Source organism: Ursus arctos, unplaced genomic scaffold (genome assembly GCF_023065955.2).
Source record: "Ursus arctos isolate Adak ecotype North America unplaced genomic scaffold, UrsArc2.0 scaffold_16, whole genome shotgun sequence".
NCBI lineage: Eukaryota > Metazoa > Chordata > Mammalia > Carnivora > Ursidae > Ursus > Ursus arctos.
Window position 1 is genome coordinate 4079669 of NW_026622830.1, and position 18619 is coordinate 4098287.

The 18619-nt window shown below is 45.9% G+C and overlaps 1 protein-coding gene across 1 annotated transcript in view; it reads right to left on the minus strand.

Annotated features, from left to right (window-relative positions):
- The window catches only part of ZNF831 (zinc finger protein 831), a 94323-nt gene that overhangs the window by 44554 nt on the left and 31150 nt on the right, over positions 1-18619 (minus strand). Inside the window, exon 5 of the mRNA XM_026503829.4 lies at positions 4252-4403. Coding sequence (XP_026359614.2) covers positions 4252-4403 — 152 coding nt within the window. The remainder of the gene's footprint in view (positions 1-4251; positions 4404-18619) is intronic.

The window sequence follows — 18619 nt, forward strand, 5'->3', positions numbered from 1 at the left end:
CCCCCAGACACATGTATTCATGCCTATTTATTTGGAGAGGGTCACTGATTCTAGCTGACTTATAAGGATCAGGGCCAAAGGTTTTCCCTATCTTTTAATGGGGACGCTCCCCCCAAAGACCACTCTCAATTTCCTTGTTGCATTTCGTCAAGTTCCCCCAAAGTTACAGCCCCTCGGGTCACTCAATATAGATAACTCCATCATCGTCCTGCTGTGGAAAACAGGTCCTCCCCTCCACACACACCTCCAGCAAAAAAGATACAGCTGCATACATTCACAAGCACACTCGTGCCCAGGTACGCACGCACACGCACACACACACGTACACACACACACACACACACACGGACGTGGCGAGGTCAGCTCCTTCACTCAGAAGCCAGCCCTGATCTCTCCATGCAGGACCTGCCAGGTCAAATGATACAAGAAAGCTGTTTGTAAAAATGGTGGGTGACCGAGGCCCATCCTTGGGTTCCTTTGAAGTAATGGCACTTTGTCTTCAAACACCCGACACTCAGAGTGCCTGTCACTCCACTGTGAAATATTGGTATGGGCAAGTGGTGGCAATAAAATCCCCGAGCCCCTTTGATTTCCAGGAGGTATTTATTTTAATGCACTCTACCACCCTCCGATGCGGTGTCCATCATGACCTGTCCACCCTGGGCTGGCTGGTTTACCCAACCAGCCGGCCCTATTCCCACTCTGACACTTCAATAAGGGAGAGGGGATGATTAATACTCCCTGGGCCAATGCTTAGTCCACATCCCGCAGGCTCACACCTGCTCTTAATGGACATCCTCCATGTTCTTCCTAATTGCGGGGGAGGGAGCCCTTTGAAAATGGGCACCAGTGACCCAGGCCTCTGGCTCAATCTGCTTCTCAAATAATAAACACGAAAGCAGAGACATTTGTCACCACTTGGGCTGTTGCCGGGGCATTATAATACCCCTGTGTGGGGCCACATCCCAGGGGGCGTTTGAACTATGGACTGCCTCTCCTTTCTTAGCTCCACATTCAGATTGTGTTTCTGATTCTTTTTGTTTGTTTATTTGGGTCTGTTTTTATCCACCACTCACTGTGCCCCAGTTTGCTCTGAGGCTTTGGTATGAAAAGCTGCTGCTGAGATAAGAAGTAGACAGAAGTAGGATTTCACCCAACATGGAGGGGGTCTCCAGATCCCCTCCATAAGTCCACACAGGGGAGAGCAGGACCACCCCCCCCCTAGGCCGAGAGAAGCTTTCAAAGGGAAGAAGGGGGTGCAAAGGACAGTGACAGGTGAGAGGCTTCCCACCTGGTGTCTCTGCTCACACAGGAGCCCCTGTGCACATCAGGAAGAGGCACCCACTTCCACCCGCCGGCTGTGGCAGGGAAGGAGGGAGGAGCTGGGGCTCCCGTGCTTTGGGATAACAGCACCATAGTCAGAGGGCAAGGCTGAACAAACCGGGTGGGAACTGGACCACGGGCCCTGTGAGCACAATCCACACAGCCGTACCTGGAGGGCCTGCCCACGCCCTACCCCTCCTGCCTCCGGGTTTCTCCCTAAAAAGAAGTTAATGGGTCCCCTAGCCCAACACACGCATCCTGGTGTTGATGTTACTCGTAGCTACTGGACGACTCTTCCCCCAAGTGTGGAATATGTCCTGCTGGTGGTGGGCTGGTTGACTCCGGCTTAATGATTATGTATTGGTTTGGTTTCAAACAGAACTGTCCCACCCAAACTGTGCACACAGTAAGAGCACAGACAATGTGCCTCGCTGAACACTGAATGTCCATGTGTGCCCCTGCTTTTCTCACTTAGAAACATGTTTTTAGGTCACCTCTGTTGGTTCACAGAGAGGGGAAAAATTGAAGAAGTGGTACAGTGATTGAACTGTGACCCCCAAAATGATACGTCCAAGGTCTAGCTTGCACAACCTGTGGCTGTGGCCTTTCTTGGACAAAGAATCTTTGCAGAGGTCATTAAATTAAGACTCTGAAATCAGCCTGAATTTAGGATCAGCCCTAAATCCAATGACAAGTATACTTATAAGGGAAAAGAGGGGGAGATTTGATTCACAGAAATACACAGAGAAGTTCATGTGCAGAAGGAGGCAGAAGCTGGAGAGAGGCAGCCACAAGCCAGGGGATGCTCAGAGCCACGAAAAGCTGAAAGAGGCAGGAAGGCTCCTTCCCTAAAGCTTTCGGAGAGAGTGTGAGGAAACTGGCCTCCATAACCGTGAGAAAACTAACTTTGGTTGTTTTAAACCGAGTTTGTGGCAATCTCTTCCGCAGCCATAGCAAACTAGCACAGGTGGTAGCCAAGTGGGGCGCCAGCTTCAGTGGCTGCCCCTGGTCCCCACTGGCCCCAGAGCACACTGGCCCATCTGGGCTCCAACTGCCTCTCCAGAGTCTGCATTCTTGCCCCTGAGCTCCTACTCACCAGTCCCCAGTCCAGCAAGCCTCTGTTTTAATCTCCCTACATCTGCATTTCCAGACGAAGCCCTATGTCTCTCGAGAAAACTCCACCTTTGGGTCCCTCCCCCAACACTGACCTTGTCTTCTGCCAACCACAGAAACCCCACACTCAGTTGGCACTCAGCCCCTGCCCGTTTTTATGCAGGTATGCTTATCACGCTCAGCAGACAGAAACACTCAACATCCATCATCCACTGGAGAGGCTCGCGGTGCCTGCCGCGTACAGCGGCTTGCCTGACACGCACATTGAGCCCCTGGGCAGGTAAAACCTTTACCAACAGCCTCGCTGTGCAGACACAGATCCCGAGGGGGCAGCTAACTGACCTGCTGTGTCATCTGTAATCCCCCATGTGATTGCGCAAAGGGTGAAGAGCTAGTCCACCGGTCTGTCTTCACCTTGTACCACAGAGGGATTATTTCTCTCCTCTCGAGCGCACAGCACAATGCTCAGGAATATAAACGTGGCAGCTGGGAGCTTCCAGCAGCAGCCTGATTCAGCCCCTTTAAGGCAGTGGGAAGAGAGCTGGTGGGAAGGTTCTGCCATTTGGGACAACTGGCAGCATTCCAGTTGGTTCTGTTTGGGGAGTGGGTATCCCCAAGCAACCCCTTGGGCAGTTCCCTTGGCTGTATCTATTTGAGAAGGAGGAAAGTCAAGGAGTTGAGGATGTGGGCCTCAGAAGTGAAGAAAGGATCAGCTGGGCTCCCTGGGGCCTTTGGGTTACCACCCCCACCTCACCCCAGCCTCCCCCACACCATCTGAAACCTCAGAGGTCCTAGCAAAGACAATGCTTTTCCTGGCCAAGCCACAGAGCAAATACTTACCTTGATTTAAATTATCACAGAGAAACAAAAGACAAATCCTTGTCCCTGCCTACAGGAGAGGGTTTGGGGGGGGGGGGGTGGAGGGGGCACTGCAGCTACACAAAGGTGGAGGTGGAGGCGCCCCAGCCAACTGTCCCCGGGCAACCCAAACCTCAGCTATCAGACACAGCCCAGGGTCAGCCCTTGAGCCAAAGAGAAAATAATCAGCCACAAAAGGACAGTAATTCAGTCACCACTGGCCAGATGGGACCCTGTAGCCTTTTCACAGATGCTCTTCATTTTTCCCAGTCAACACCTTGCAAAGGAGGCTCAGGCTGGGCCCATCGCTGCCAGGGAGGGGGAGAGACAGAGGGAGAGAATGGAGGTCTGGAGAAGTGCAGCAATTTGCCCTGGTTGCCCAGTGATTACAGCTGAAAATAGTCCTTTTTCCAGGAAGCACTCTGCACTAGTTCATCCATGATTTATTTCTGAGCATGACGAAGCATGCGCCTCTGACGCCGTCCATGTAAGCAACGCTCCCTGCAGCTCCCACGCACACTAACTGCCCATCTTTCTATTCCGACACTGACCCTCGGGTCCCCCAATGACCCACTGCAGCCTTGCCATGGCCCTGTGGAAAGAATCAAATGAACCTCCTTTATAAAGACGGGGGAGAGCGGAGGCACCAAGAGTTCTGACTCCTGTTCCCGAGGTCCTGGAGGAAATCTGTGCCCGGCACAGGGCGCAGCACATGGCCCAGCACACGTGGCCAGGACTGAAGGATGTGTCCTGACTTCTCCATATTCTCGCCCAGTATTCTCCCCACTAGTTTGGGGTCACGCTGACAGTCTCACAGACATCACACCTTTGTCATAATCCCGTCAGGCTCCCGAGGGCAAGGACAGCTGGCTCCCGCCCATTCGCATCCCCAGCCTCTATGAGGGGCCCGGCGCCTTTGTGTGCCCAGCTTGGATTCACCTCCGAGGAGAACATTACCTGCCATTTCTGAAGGAGGCTGCCTGCGGGTCCCGCGTGGGCCCAGCCCCTCAAGTGGGGGGAGGTGGCGGTCTTTTCTCAGCACCCTGAGTGGCCTGCGAGGTCCGCTCCCTCTCAGCTGAACGCGGCTCTGTAAGAAGCTCCCTTTGTACCTGCGGGACAGAGAAGCAGGTGTGCAGCAGCCCGCCCTGACGATAGACGCCCGGAGGCCCACGCACACGTTTACAAAGGCGACAAAGGCGACGCTCAGACAATAACCCCGAGCCCCTGAGGGGTCAGCCTAGAAACTCCTTATCCTTCCTGTCCTCCTTTTCCCCTCTAGGACATGGAGACAGGAGTGGGACCTGACCGTGGGGCTGCTGGAGGGACCACATGAGATGGCGTGCACCGAGGGCTTCCTGTGCTACTTCGCGCACAGCACGGGCTTACTGAAAGCTAGTGGCTGTCATTAAATCCTGAATCACACAGTTCTGACTTAATAAACACGCAGCTCCGTACAACAGCGATGACGGGAACGTTCCACAATCGCACTGACCACGTGCGGCTCCTGAGCATTTGACACGTAGTTAGTGTTTCTGAGGAGTTGGGGTTTACTTTATTTCATTTTAATGAATTTAAATAGCCATGTGTGGCCAGTGGCTACATACTGGACACTGTAGGCTTAGAGGGTCTACTCTGAAAAAATGGGCACCATAGACTTTCCATCTAGAGAAGCCGTTTCGGAACATCTGGTCTAATCTCCAAAACAGTATTCACATCCCAGTGGGAGGGCCTGGCAAAGTTGAGAAAGAAAATACTGGAGCTTATATTTATATTTTTCTTCTAGACTTTCTTGTATCTGTTGCTGTATGCCCTTTATAATATACATAACACATCAGTAGAGGAGAACGTGTGTGTAATCTGAGTAAACAATTATGCATTTATTAGGATATGCAACCAAACGTGCAACCAAAAACAGACCAGCCAGCTGCCCCAGTGCCACCATGTTGCAGGCAAAAGCACCATGACGCAGAGCAGCTGCTCTGAGCCCTAAGACGTGCAAGACCGTGTAGCCAAGTGCAGCCAGGCCCCGGATCCAGTGCTCCGTACCATTTTGCGACAGGCCGCCATCAGCGGTCAGCTCTTCGAAGAGACCTTTGTGCTGCTTCTCTCTGCCCAGTGAAGCCACGAGAACGCCCTTTCTTTTACAAGCCTCAGTTTACAAGAATTCTACTCCCAGACACTCTCTTCAGCCTGGGGGGAAGGTGAGGCGACCTGCTTGGCCATTTTCCTTTCTCATTTGTCTGAGCTACCGCCAGCCTCCAGCTGCAGTCCCCTGGAATCGCCAGGGCTGCTCACAGAATTTTAAATAAGATCTGCAGATCGCTGTATTCTCTTAGGCACTGATTTTTATGGCATCCAAACAATGAGAAAGTGACTTTTTGTTCATCCTTCCTGGAGTCCATGTTTGGGAGAGGCTCCGCTCACATGGCCCTACTGCCTCCCTGGCCTTGGGCAGGAGCTGTCATTCCCCGGGGGTGCCTGCCTTCTTCTTTGAAGCAGTCGTCCCTGCTTGTCAAGTCCACAGGTTCCTGAAAGAGCTATCTGAGCGGGGTAGGGAGCTAATCACAAGCCCCTGAACCAGTCAGGGCTCCTGCTGGGCCTGGGCGGAGATTGATTTCAAAGTGTAGAGACAAAGGGAGGAAGGAGGGTGGGGAGGGTTTAGGGAGAATTCTTTTCTATGTGCTGCCGGGTCACCTTTACCCCAAGTCAGTGGGTGACTGCCACAAGCTTGCAGGTGTTCAGAATGGCACAGTTTGAACTGCTGGGAGGTTTTGCTTTTGGAAAACGGCCTAGTGACGGACTCTGCTCAATGAAAACCACTAGGAGACTGTGGGAGAGTCCCGGCCCCTGAATTCAGGTCTCAGAAGGTGGAATCTGGGCCCTTGTGCCCTTGGGGGAGCCCAAGTAGATCTTGGCTTTGCCTTCAAACAACATTTTGTTCGGTCATGGGCAGGGTCTGTTGCTCCCTCTCCTGGGTCCTCTCACAACATTCCGCAAGCAGCCCCTCCCGGAGTATCAACTTCGGGCAGGAACATGCAGGGTGCAGCAGAGGAGGCAAGCTTGTCCGCATCACCTCCTGCAGGTCAGCAGACGCCAGGAAGACCCGTCTCAAGCACTTTACCCGGCTGCATGTTGTGTTCCAGATGCTGGGATGTTGACTGCTAATGCCTCGTATCTACCCCCTTCTCAAAAGGGCTGCCCTTGGCTGACAGGAGCCATCTTGCCTGAAGAGGCCTGGGGGAGCTTGCACATCTCCGAGGAAGGACCCTTAGCTGCTGACTGACTGTTGCAGGGGGTGACAGCTTAGGCCCTTTCTCTCTGAGCAGGATAATCTCTGGTACATCGCACATTCCAGACCTTTCCACAGGATCAGACAGGACTGGATACTCAATGCCAAATCTTGCTTAGTCCTTCCCGTGCCCTGGTCTGCTTCCCTCACTCCTGAGAGGCCTCCCTCTGCAAATCACCTGTCCAGGAATGCCCATCTCAGGCTCTGCTTCTGGGGAGCCCAACCCCAGACACATGATTCTAGTGTTTCCCTTCTCCTCTGACTCCCATTGGCCTATCTCCCCGAGACACGCTCACTCAAATATGTCTGACAAACACCCTCAGATACACAAGGACCCTTATAAATAGGTCCTGTCGCTTTTGTGCATGACATCGTCCCACAAGAGCCATTCTTTTTCTCACTGTGGCTGTACTGGAGGTTATCTTTACAATCAATCTAGGTGCCCGTACTTATGTCTAATTTGCTGTGAGCTGACTTGTAGAGTGGTTCACAGGGTTCTTAATAAACTGCCATTTAAAGCCCAGATTTTAAATTGAACTCCTACCCTCGGTGTACCCCCTGTGCTCTCCGCCTCTCTCCAGAGGTCTTCCTTTAAGAGCCTGCGTTATTGACACTCACGTAAGATCAGCACAATGCTTTTGCTGATGGGACTCATGGAAAACTGATCAGAAAAAAGCCTTCTTACCCCACATCAGCTCCAGCGGAGACACCAGTGATTAGCTGGCCAAGGTCAAGAACTCAGGAGACACTGGTTTTAACTAGAGTTCAGTGAGAAGTTCTCCAGAGCAGGCAGGGTGAAGTTCTTGTCATGTATCTTGAGGCTGGCAGAAAGCCAGCTGCCACCTGCCTACTCCAGCCGTGCCCCCCACCCCACATACATTCACTGCTCCTTTTATCAGCCAAGTCTCAGGGAAGGGAGGTGGGTCCAAGGACAGGGTCGGGCCCTGTCACACATGCTGTCTCGGGGGAAACACGTGCCGTCACACTGTTCCTCCCGTTTGGCCCTACAGGGAATAAGAAAGCAAAAGGAAGCAGAGTGGAGGCGTGCAGACCTTCAGGATCCCACTAAGCAGGATGCAGAGTGGAGGCGTGCAGACCTTCAGGATCCCACTAAGCAGGATGCAGGACTGCGCTCAAAGTCTCTGGTGCCTTGGTGAATGTGACAAATGTCTCAGCCAGGTGTGCTGGCAGCCACCATCTCTCTTACGTGGTCTCCACCTCACCTCCGAGATTGTGCCGTCACCCCTGAGAGTGCCACCTCACTGAACAGGTAAACCGCGTCACGACTGAAGTGAGCAGACATGGACCTCAGACAGACAAACATCTGCCTCAGAAGGAAAGCTTTTATTCTCAGGGCCTGGTTTTCTCTCCTTCCCTGACTTTCAATGATTAATATATTTTAGGGTTTACCGTGCACACTTCTCCCATGTGACCCCCAATCTCTTCCTCGCTCATTCTGATCCACTTGGGACTTCACAACTCATTGTTCCATTTGTCAGAAGCTTCCTAGAACAAGCGTTTCATGCTTCATACGGCACTGTACACAGTTACAAATTAATCAATAAAATCCAATTCCATGGTCCAGTGCTTGCTCTGGGCACAGCAGAGGCGTAGTCTGTGGGCACTCTGAATCTCTACGCCTCTAGTTAATGTCAGGGCAATTAGGCATCCAAGTATGAATTTTCTACATTTTTCCATTTCCACTCTGAAAAGGGATCCTGCATTTTCTAATCCCTCTCCTTTAGCTCATGTACTTTCATTAATGAAAATAGCCATTTTCATTACAGTGTGGTATTTGAAGTTGGCAACAAGCGACGAGACAAATGAAATCAAGTGGAGGGCCCAGAAATAAACTCCAGGTATAAATGGGAAGTTAAAATACAGCAAGTTAGTGAGGAAAAAAAGTAAATTAATCTAGGGGTCTGCAAGCTTTTTGTATAAAGGTCCCGATAATAAATATTCTAGACTTTGTAGGCCACACATCATCTCTACCACATATTCTTTATATATATAACCTTTTAAAAATGTAAAAATCCTGTCTAGCTCACAAGGGCATATAAAAACAGGTCAAAAGTCAAATCTACCCCATGGTCCCTAGTTTTCCATATGGACAAAAGTAAAAATAAACCCTTCCTTACATTAATATACACAGAACATAAGAGAATATATTTTTGTGTTTGTGACATTGGGAGACTGAGAGTAAGGAAAGATCTCTTAGACAAGACCAAAAAGTAATAACCATAAAGGAAAAGGCAGCTCCACTTGACTACATCAAAATTATACACCTTCTTGATGATAAAAAGAAGTCCATTTCCAACAGTACAGCTGACCAGTTACTCTGGTTGATACCACGGTACTCACCCCTATACTGAAAACAACTAAAAATGCAGATTAAAATATAAAAATGTTCAACACTTCTACATAAATGTATTGATGTTCTCATTAGAAAGTAAGATGTATTTAAAATTCAAAAACCAAGTGAAAACTGAAACCTGAAAAGGTAAGAGGATTTTCATTTTGAGAGCATTTGCCAAACCAAGTGAGCTTGGCCTTCCATTTTTATGGTCTGGTGGGGTGCAGGGAGCAGGACTCAAACCCAGAATCTACCACAGGTGCAAATCAAGTGGAAGACCCAACCTCTGCTCCTGCAAAAGCTGAGACCTCAGAGGGACCCTCAACATATAGGTGAATTAGAAATAATACACCCTACCCCCACCACCTTCCCAGGAGACACTGAAAAGCTCCAATCTTATCACTAAGTGAAGGGGGCAAAAGTCTCTTCTGTTAATTTTCTAACAATAAGACAGTCTTCTCATGGGTTTGTAACCTGAATTCACACTACACATGACACGAAAAAGCCTAAAACTAAGAATTTTATTTGAAGTAGTGCCCAGTGCATGCCCTCAGGCACCTAGCAGAACCAAAACAAATCATTACTGGAGAAACCCACCTCCAACCCAAGTCTCAAAGTTCCAAAAATCTCAGCTCACCATCAAAAATCCAAAAACAAACAAGGAAATAAGTTACTGCAACGGAGAGCTACTAATACATAAAACAGAGTCAGATGTGCCATGACTTCCTATGTTGGCATTATCAGATGTAAAATATTAAGTGTGTTTTTAGAAAAGGTTGAGAATAAGAGTAAAGATTACAGAAATTTTAAAAAACAATCCTAAAATTCATATGGAACCACAAGAGACTCCCAGTAACCAAAGCAATCTTGAGCAAGAACAACAGAGCAGGCAACACCACACTTACTGATTTTAAAATATATTACAAAACTGCAGTAATAAAAATATTATGGCACTGGCATAAAAACAGACATACCAACTAATGGGACAGAGTAGAAAGCAATAGAAAGACCAGAAATAAACCCACACATTTATTATAAACTGAGTTTCAACAAGAGGGGCAAGAATACACAATGAGTAAATGACACTGGGAAAACTGGATATCCACATGCAAAACAGTGAAATTGGACACTTATATTATACCATACATAAAAAATCAAATCAAAATGGTTTAAAGACTTAAACATAAGATCTGAAACTGTAAAACTCTTAAAACACAGGGGAAAAGCTTCTCGATATTGGCCTTGGCAGTGATTTCTTGGATATGACACCAAAAGCACAAAAGCAAAAACAAACAGCTGGGACCGCATCAAACTAAAAAGCTTCTGCACGATAAAGGAAACCATCAACAAAATAAAAAGGCAACCTACAGAATGAGAGAAAATACCTGCAAATCATTTATCTGATAAGAGGTTAATACCCAAAATATCTAAGGAACTCAGGCAACTCAATAGCAAAAAAACAAAACAAAACAAAACAAAAAAAACTCTAAAAAAATCAGTAAAAGACCTGAGTAGACATTTCTCCATAGAAGACATAGAAATGGCCAACAGACACATGAAAAGGTGCTCAACATCACTGATCATCAGGGAAATGCACATCAAAATCACAATGAAAGATCACCTCACACCTGTTAGGATGGCTATTATCAAAAAAATAAAAATAAAAGATAGTAAGTATTGACAAGAAGGTGGAGAAAAAGGAATCCTTGTATTGTGTTGGTGGGAATGTACACTGGTATGTCCACTATGGAAAACAGTATGGAGGTTACTCAAAAAATTAAAAATAGGACTACCCTATGATCTAGGAATCACACACAAAACAAACTGAAATTAGGATCTCCAAAGGATAATTGCACACCCATGTTCAATGCAACATTGTTTACAATAGCCAAAAACTGGAATCAACCCAAATGTCCATAGATGGATGAACGGATAAAGATGTGGTATATACACAACAGAATATTACTCAGCCTTAAAAAAGAAGGAAATCTTGTCATTTGCTGCAACGTAGATGAACTTAGAAGTAGAATAAGCCAGATACAGAAGAACAAAGACTACATGATGCCGATGATAGCAGAAATCTAACACTGTCAAACATAAAAACAGAAAGGAGAATGGTGGTTGCCAGGGACCAGAGGAGGGGGAATTAGGAGGTGTTGATCAAAGGGTACAAATTTTCACTTATGCAAAATGAATGAATTCCAGAGAACTCCTGGACACCACAGTGCATATAGTTAACAATGCCGTAATGTATACTTAAAAATTTAAGAGGGTAGAACTTTGGTCAATGTTCTGATTAAAAAAAAAAAAAGAAGAAGGAGAAGGAGAAAAGAACCTTCTAGAAGTTACAGATAAGTTTAGGACATCATATGTGAGGATGGTTTCATGGGTGTATCCTTATCTTCAAACTCCTCAAGATGTATACATTAAGTATGCACAGGCTTTTACGAATGTCGATCATAACTGAATAAAGAAAAGAAGACTAAGCAAGAGACCATAAAAATGATCAAGCAGATTTGAAAAATAATTAAGTGGAACTTTTTGGAAATAAAGCATAATATATATTAACAATCAAATTTAACACTCAATAAATCAGTAATGGGGGGTAATTAAGAGGCCACTGCCATAGTCCTGGGGCTTTTTCTCCTGACCAAGATGGTTTCACAGTAACTGTATTTATTCTCCCAAAGAAAAAACTAGGTAAATGTATAAAACACTGGTTTTCAGGACAAGAGACATCAAGTAATGAAAGCAGTGATCCCTTGAGAGTAGATAAACAGATCAGATAAACCCCATAACTGCTCAGCTTCCTGGTGAAGGAATTTACCAGGTCCAGCACCATCTGTTGAAAAGACTATACTTTTCTTTGAACCTTTGGTGAAAACCAATTGGCCAAATACAAGTGGCCTATTTCTGTACTGTCTATTCTGTTCCATCGATCTATTTGTCTACTTTGATGCAAATACCATTCTGGATATTTTAGCTTTATAGTAAGTCTTAAAGTCAGGCTGTGTGTGGTGCTCAAAACAGACCAACAGATGAGCAAAGGGTATCAACACAATTATATGTCCACACGCAAAAACAAGAACTTTATCTTTATGTCACTCAATGTAGAAAAATTAGGTGAAAATGGATCACAGGCTGGAATGTTAAACCTAAGAGTATAAAACTTCAGAAGAAAACCTAGGAGAAACCTTTGTGGTCATGAGTTAGGCAAAGATTTTGTGGTTATGACACCAAACACAATCCAAAGAAAAGAATGATAATCGGACTTCAACAAAAGTACAAATATATGCTGTTTAAAAGACCCTGTTAAGAGAGTTAGAAAACAAGGCACAGACTGGAAGAAAATATTTACAAATCCCATATCCGATAGAGGACTTAAAACAAGCACGTATAAGGAATTTTCAAAACTCCATAATAAGAAAACAACTCATTTTTATAATGGCCAAAAGATTCAAACAGATACTTCACCAAAGAAGATATATGAAAGGCAAACAAGCACATGAAGAGATGCTTCATATCGTTAGTTATGAGGGAAATGCAAATTCCAGCTGCGGGACACCACTACACACTTATCAGAATGCCTAAGGAGAAGGAACGGCCATGCTAAGTGCCCCAAGGTTGTGGAGAAGCTGGGACTCCCACGCAGCGCTAGAGAGGGTGTGAAATAATACAGCCGCTCTGGGAAATAGTCTGACATCCGCTACACGATCCAGACATCGCATTCTTATTTACTCAAGAGAATTTAAAGTATATCTCCATACATTTCAGAGTCAGTTCCTTTGTCTCTTTTCTTCTGTTTGTTCATTTCGGGTGGGGGATGGGCAAAATAGGTGAAGGGGGAGAAGAGCACACTTATCGTGATGAGCACTGAGAAATGTACAGAGCGGTTGAATCACCGTATGGTACGCCTGAAACTAATACAACACTGTATGTTAATTGTACTTGAACAACAACAAAAATAACTAACTCAGAATTTTAGAAAATAAAGTCTATATCCATGCAAAGACTTATGTACTGATATTTATCAGTTTTTATTTGTAACAGCCCCAAACTGAAACAAACCATTAACGTCTACCAACAAGTAAATATATCAACAAATTATGACATATCAACCCAATGGCTTAGTATTTAGCAATGAAAAGGAATGAATTATTGGGGCACGTGGGTGGCTCAGTCAGTTGAGCAACTGACTCTTGATTTTGGCTCAGGTCATGATCTCAGGGTGGTGAGATGGAGCCTGGTGTTGGGTTCCGCGCTCACTGGGAAGTCTGCTTCTCTCTCTCCCCCTCTGCCACTCCCCCCACGTGCATGCTCTCTAAAATAAATAAATATTTTTTAAGAAGGGGGAATGAATTATTGATATATGCAACAACATAGATGAACCTCAAAATAATTATAAGTGGAAAAAAAAAGTGAAAAAAAAAGCCAGGCCTCCCTGCCCCAATAAAGAACATATAGTGTGTGATTCCATTTCTATGAAATTCTAGAAAAAGGGAACTACTGTACAGTTCCCTTTACAGAAAGCACATCAGTGGGGACCTGGCGATGGCAGGAGGGAGGACACATGGAAATCTGAGGGATTTTTTATGTATTACCGTGATGCTGCTATGGGTTTCACAGGTGTGTACATTATGTCCAAGCTTACTAAACTGTCTACTTTAAATATGCATAACATTACAGTTCAATATACCTTAATAGAACTTTAAAAGAATAACTCAGGGGGTTGAGAATATTAGTAAAATTTTAAAGACAGATCTGAACAAAGTATCTAGATTTTAGCACAGAAAGACAAAGTTATTGAAAATAGAGGTTAAGACGCATAAGAGAGAGAGATCTAAGATACAGTATTTCAGTGTTCCAGAAAGAGAAGAACGAGAATGGGATAGAGACAATGTCTGAAGAATGATGGCTGAGAATTTTCTACATAGACCTCAATCCACAAATCATAAAAACCCAGTGGATTCCTAATGGAATAAATAATGGTAACTACATCTGTATACATCACAGTAAAACTATGGAACACCAAGGATTAAAAGAAGATCTTAAAAGCAGCCAGAGATAAGGGACCTTCCGAAGACAGATGAGTACACTAATAGCTAACTTTTCCGCCACAAAATAGAAGCCAAATGACAGTGCAGGAGTAGCTTTGATGTATGGAGAGAAAGTAACCGTCAGCCTGAGGCTGTATACCCAGCAAGAACATTTTTCAACAACAAGGAAGAAATCGATGTATTTTCAGACTAATGAGAACAGAGATTTTTCTTCTTTTTGAGAAGTTCAAAAACACATGCTTCAGACAGAAGAAAACAATCCCAGAAGTAAGATCTGATATGCAAAAAAGAATGAAGAGACAAGACATTTGCAATTATGTGGGTAAAATATACAGAAATGGGTTTTAAAAGACAAAAGAACAGACTTGGGAAAATATCTGCAGGGTGTGTAATGGCAAAGCACATACACAAACCTAGAACATATACCGAAACTTACAAATTCTGGATGGGCACAGCATACAATCTGCTCATTACAAGCCTTAGTAGAAATACGGGAGCAGGGCAAACTTTCACTCACAGCTGGAGGACGTGTAAAGTGATACATCCACTCTGAAGGTGATTCAGAAATAACATGTGAAGTTGAAAATGTGATTACCTTATAACCCAGCAATTCCATTTTCAGGTGTATTTCTGAGAAAACCTCTTGCCTTGTGCCTAAGGAGGCAGGTATGTATGTGCATTCATTCACTGCAAATTAGGAAAAAACAAAAAACAAAAACAAAAAAAACTGGGAGATAATTCAATGCTCATAATTAGGGAAATGGACAACAGAACGTGTTATACTCATGGGAAGGAGCAGTCTACAGCACTTACGATCTACAGCACTTACGATCAATGCATGTGACCAACATGGCTAGATCTTCAAAGACACGATACTGAGTTTAAAAATCAAACTGAAGAATGATTAATTCAGTATGATATTTATACACACATTTTAAAGACTGAAAACAATTGTATATATTATTAGCACGTACACTGACTTGCAAAGTATGAAAACACAGATGGAATCAGTGCCAAATATGTAAAACTACATAACGTATATGTATATGTGTATATATATACATAAAATATATGATAATATGCACTTTATATATAAAATATAAAGTAATATTTTATTTCATTTTTTTAAAGGCTCAGAAACAAGTATGACAAAATGTTAATATTTGCAAATGCTGGATCATTACCCAGGAGTCTGTTACATATTTTCTGAACTGTTCTGCATTTTTAAATGTGATCAAAACAAGAGTAAAAGAGAACAGATATTCTGCTACCCAGGTTTCACCACATGTGCTGGGAGCTAAGGCCTACGGAGAGTCTCTGCTACATTATTTCATTTTCTGGTGAACGTGAAGACAACTGAAGCTAAATGGGAACATGAATAAGAAAACAGGCCTCTTTCTCAAGGAGAGAACTCACAGGTGGATAAAGGACAGAAAGACGCATGCACACACATACACACGGAGCGCATAGACTGATACATAAACTGATGCATACTTGCACACATACATCACACACACGTGGGTGGACACACGGATAGATAGGTAGACGGTGTGGAATAATGCCCCCCACCCTCAAAGATGTCCGTGTCCTAATCCCCAGAGCTGTGTCTGTGTGATATCTCCGACAAAGGGGACTTCGTGAACGTGACCGAGGGCATCATCCCCAAGAAGACGAGGTTTCCTGGATTATCCAGGTAAACCCAATCTAACCACAGGAGTCCGTAGAGATGAAAGACGAGGCAGAAGATTGGGTCTGAAAGTGAGACTGCACAAGAAGGAGCAGAGACGTGAAGCGCGAAAGGGACCCAGCCTGCCCTCGCTGGTTTGCGATACGGAAGAGGAGCCACTGGCCAGCAGCAAAATTCTGCCAACTACCCAAACGAGCAGGAAACTGATTGTCCACTGGAGTCTCCAGAAGGAGCACAGCCCTGCTGACACCTTGATTTTGTCAGGGAGACACATATTGAATTCTGAACTTCAGAACTATAATAAATTGGTGTTGTTCAAAACAAAATTTACATGAAACTGGTAATTTGTTACAGCAGCAACAGAAAACTAGGTAGACGGTACGTACAGGGGTGGGAGAGTAGAGATATGGATGGATGGATGGATGGATGGATGGATGATAAATGATAGACGCTTCAAAAGCTTTCCTGTTTGGTTATTTGCAAAGTAAATATATGTTCAACAAATTCCATGTTACTATTAACTTCTGTTATAAATTGGCCATAAGTTACAATGTGAGAAACGGATGGATTTCAATATACTAAAGAGAAGAAACAAGTTGTGTGAATGGCCTCCTGAACAGGGAACTCGAAGCCGAAGCCGCTTTAGACGAGGCCCTACGTTTCAGCATTTCCCCAACACTGCCCCTTAGACTGGGCACCAAACCCCTGTTTCTGAAGATGGACTAAATATGAAAGAAATGGAGAGAACATTCTCCAAGAAGCCCTACCATCCAACTATGCCATCCACCACCAGAAAATGAACTGAGTCAGAGAACTCGTGTGAGTCAAACAAATTGGTCATCTCCTTTATCAAATCTTTACAGGCCAAATGCTATCAAACCAGTGGCTTAGTAAGAAATCTGCCGTTAAAGGGAACTCTTTTAAGCCCAGCATCGTATTCCCTTCTGAACACCTCCCCAGAGATGTGTGTCCTTTGTTAAAAGGACAAGTCTTAGCAACCACTATGAATGGTATGACAGAAGACACTGGGTCAGAAAAGTCAGATTGCAGCCGTAATTCCATCAGCTGGGTGAGCCAGGGAAAACCATTTCTGGCAGACACCCTAGGGTGATCCTGCAAGTCACATCTTTGTGTAATCCTCTCCTCTTCAGTGTGGTGCAACCTGGGACTTGCTCCTAACAAAATATGGCAAAGGTAAAGGTATTTCTGCTGATGCAATTAAAGTTTCTAACCAAGAGGTGGATTATCCTGGGTGGGCCTGACCTAATCAGGCTAGCCCATCAGAAGATGATCTCGAGGTCAGAGGCTTAAGGCAGCAGAGGCACACTCTCTCCCCACTGTTGGTGTTGAAGAAGCAAGCTACCATGAACTCTACGCCTCAAAAAAACAAAACAAAACAAAACCATGAATTCTGCCGCATGCTGTGAAGGTAATAAAACCAGATGGTGGGAGGGAGCTGATGGGAGGGAGAACATTGAGGTACAGAGTCAGGGAGGTCCCACGGCAGTGCTGCTGTCTGTGCTGAAACAAGGGGGAGCCAGAGGTGAGCTGTGCACGAGGAGGCAGAGGGTCTGCACGTGCCAAGGCGGGACACTCCGGGAAGCTGGAATGAACTCAAAGGACAGTCACAAGCCAATAAAGGCACAAATGATGGCTCAATCACGGTCACCCGATAAACGCTCCATGGACATAAAAATCTCAATGGCCTCATCCTCATCCAGGATTCAGACCCCTCCTTATTCTATCCCTGTGCCAATGCCCCCTCACTTACCTCCCCACCCATGGGCTCTTGCTGAGAAGCTCATTGACGGGGGAGGCAGTGTTTCGGCTCCCACAAAGCCAGATGTTAAGACCAAGATCTGCAAACTCGAATATAACACAACATGGAGAGGTTGGGAACTGAGGCCAGGTGCAGAGCACAGGCGCTGCCCACAGGGGCGGCCACTACCCAGCTCCAGCTAGCCACGGCCATGCAAGTAGACAGGCCCAGCCTCTCCAGAGCTTCAGATATTTCAAGACAAGCTAGAAATTCAGATTTTTATGTGAAATCTCCTGGTATTTATTTGGTTACTAAGAGTCAAAACCTTTCAATACGGGAGATTATCACCCGGGCTAAGCTTGGCCCAGGAGGTGTTGCAGACACCTGTCCTGGCCTCCTGGAGCATCAGCCTGGCACCACCAGCCTGGTTTGGAGACATTTCCCCTCTGGCCTCCACGTGCAGCTCCTGGCACCTAATAAGTGCATGGGACGATCTGCTGTATTAGCTAAGATGTAATCTTGGGAAGGTGGGAGCAGTCAGTGAAGAACGCATGCCTGTCCCTCCCCCCACATCTCCTGGGACCATGACTGAGGCCCAGAAACAGGCTTGGCAGCTGTCACTCCATGCAATTTAGTGCTTCTTCCGCATCAGTCCAATGTGTGACATACTGACGGGGCACAAGGCCACCTGCCAACATCCCTGTGCTCCTTGAATCCATGAGCAGCTAGTCTTTGGTGTGGCTAGTGTTCATTCCATCTGAGAACAGCACCCAAATTCTTCCTGAGGGAGCCATCCCTCCCCCACTCTGCACGGCTCAGGGGTTTGCGGTAGGGCTGGGTGTCCCTGTCACATGGGCAGTGACCCTTCTTTAGCTCAGCTATGAACAGCAGGGCTTCTTTTGGGAAGAATGAAATGTGGTTTGGGGCAGCATGAAGAATAGCTCCTGCAAGAGTGCTCCTGGGGGCCGGCACCCTGAGCATCACCTGGGAGCCTGTTAGAAATGTAGAGTCTCGGGCCCCACCCCAGGCCTGAGGAATGTGTCTCAGCACCACAAGAAAACCCAGGCAACTCCAGGTGACTCTCATGCCTGTCGCGGGCTGGGGAGCACAGGGCAAGCTGCTAACTGCCATATGGGCTCTGGAGTAAGACTTGCTGATTCGGGGCCCCTGGGTGGCTCAG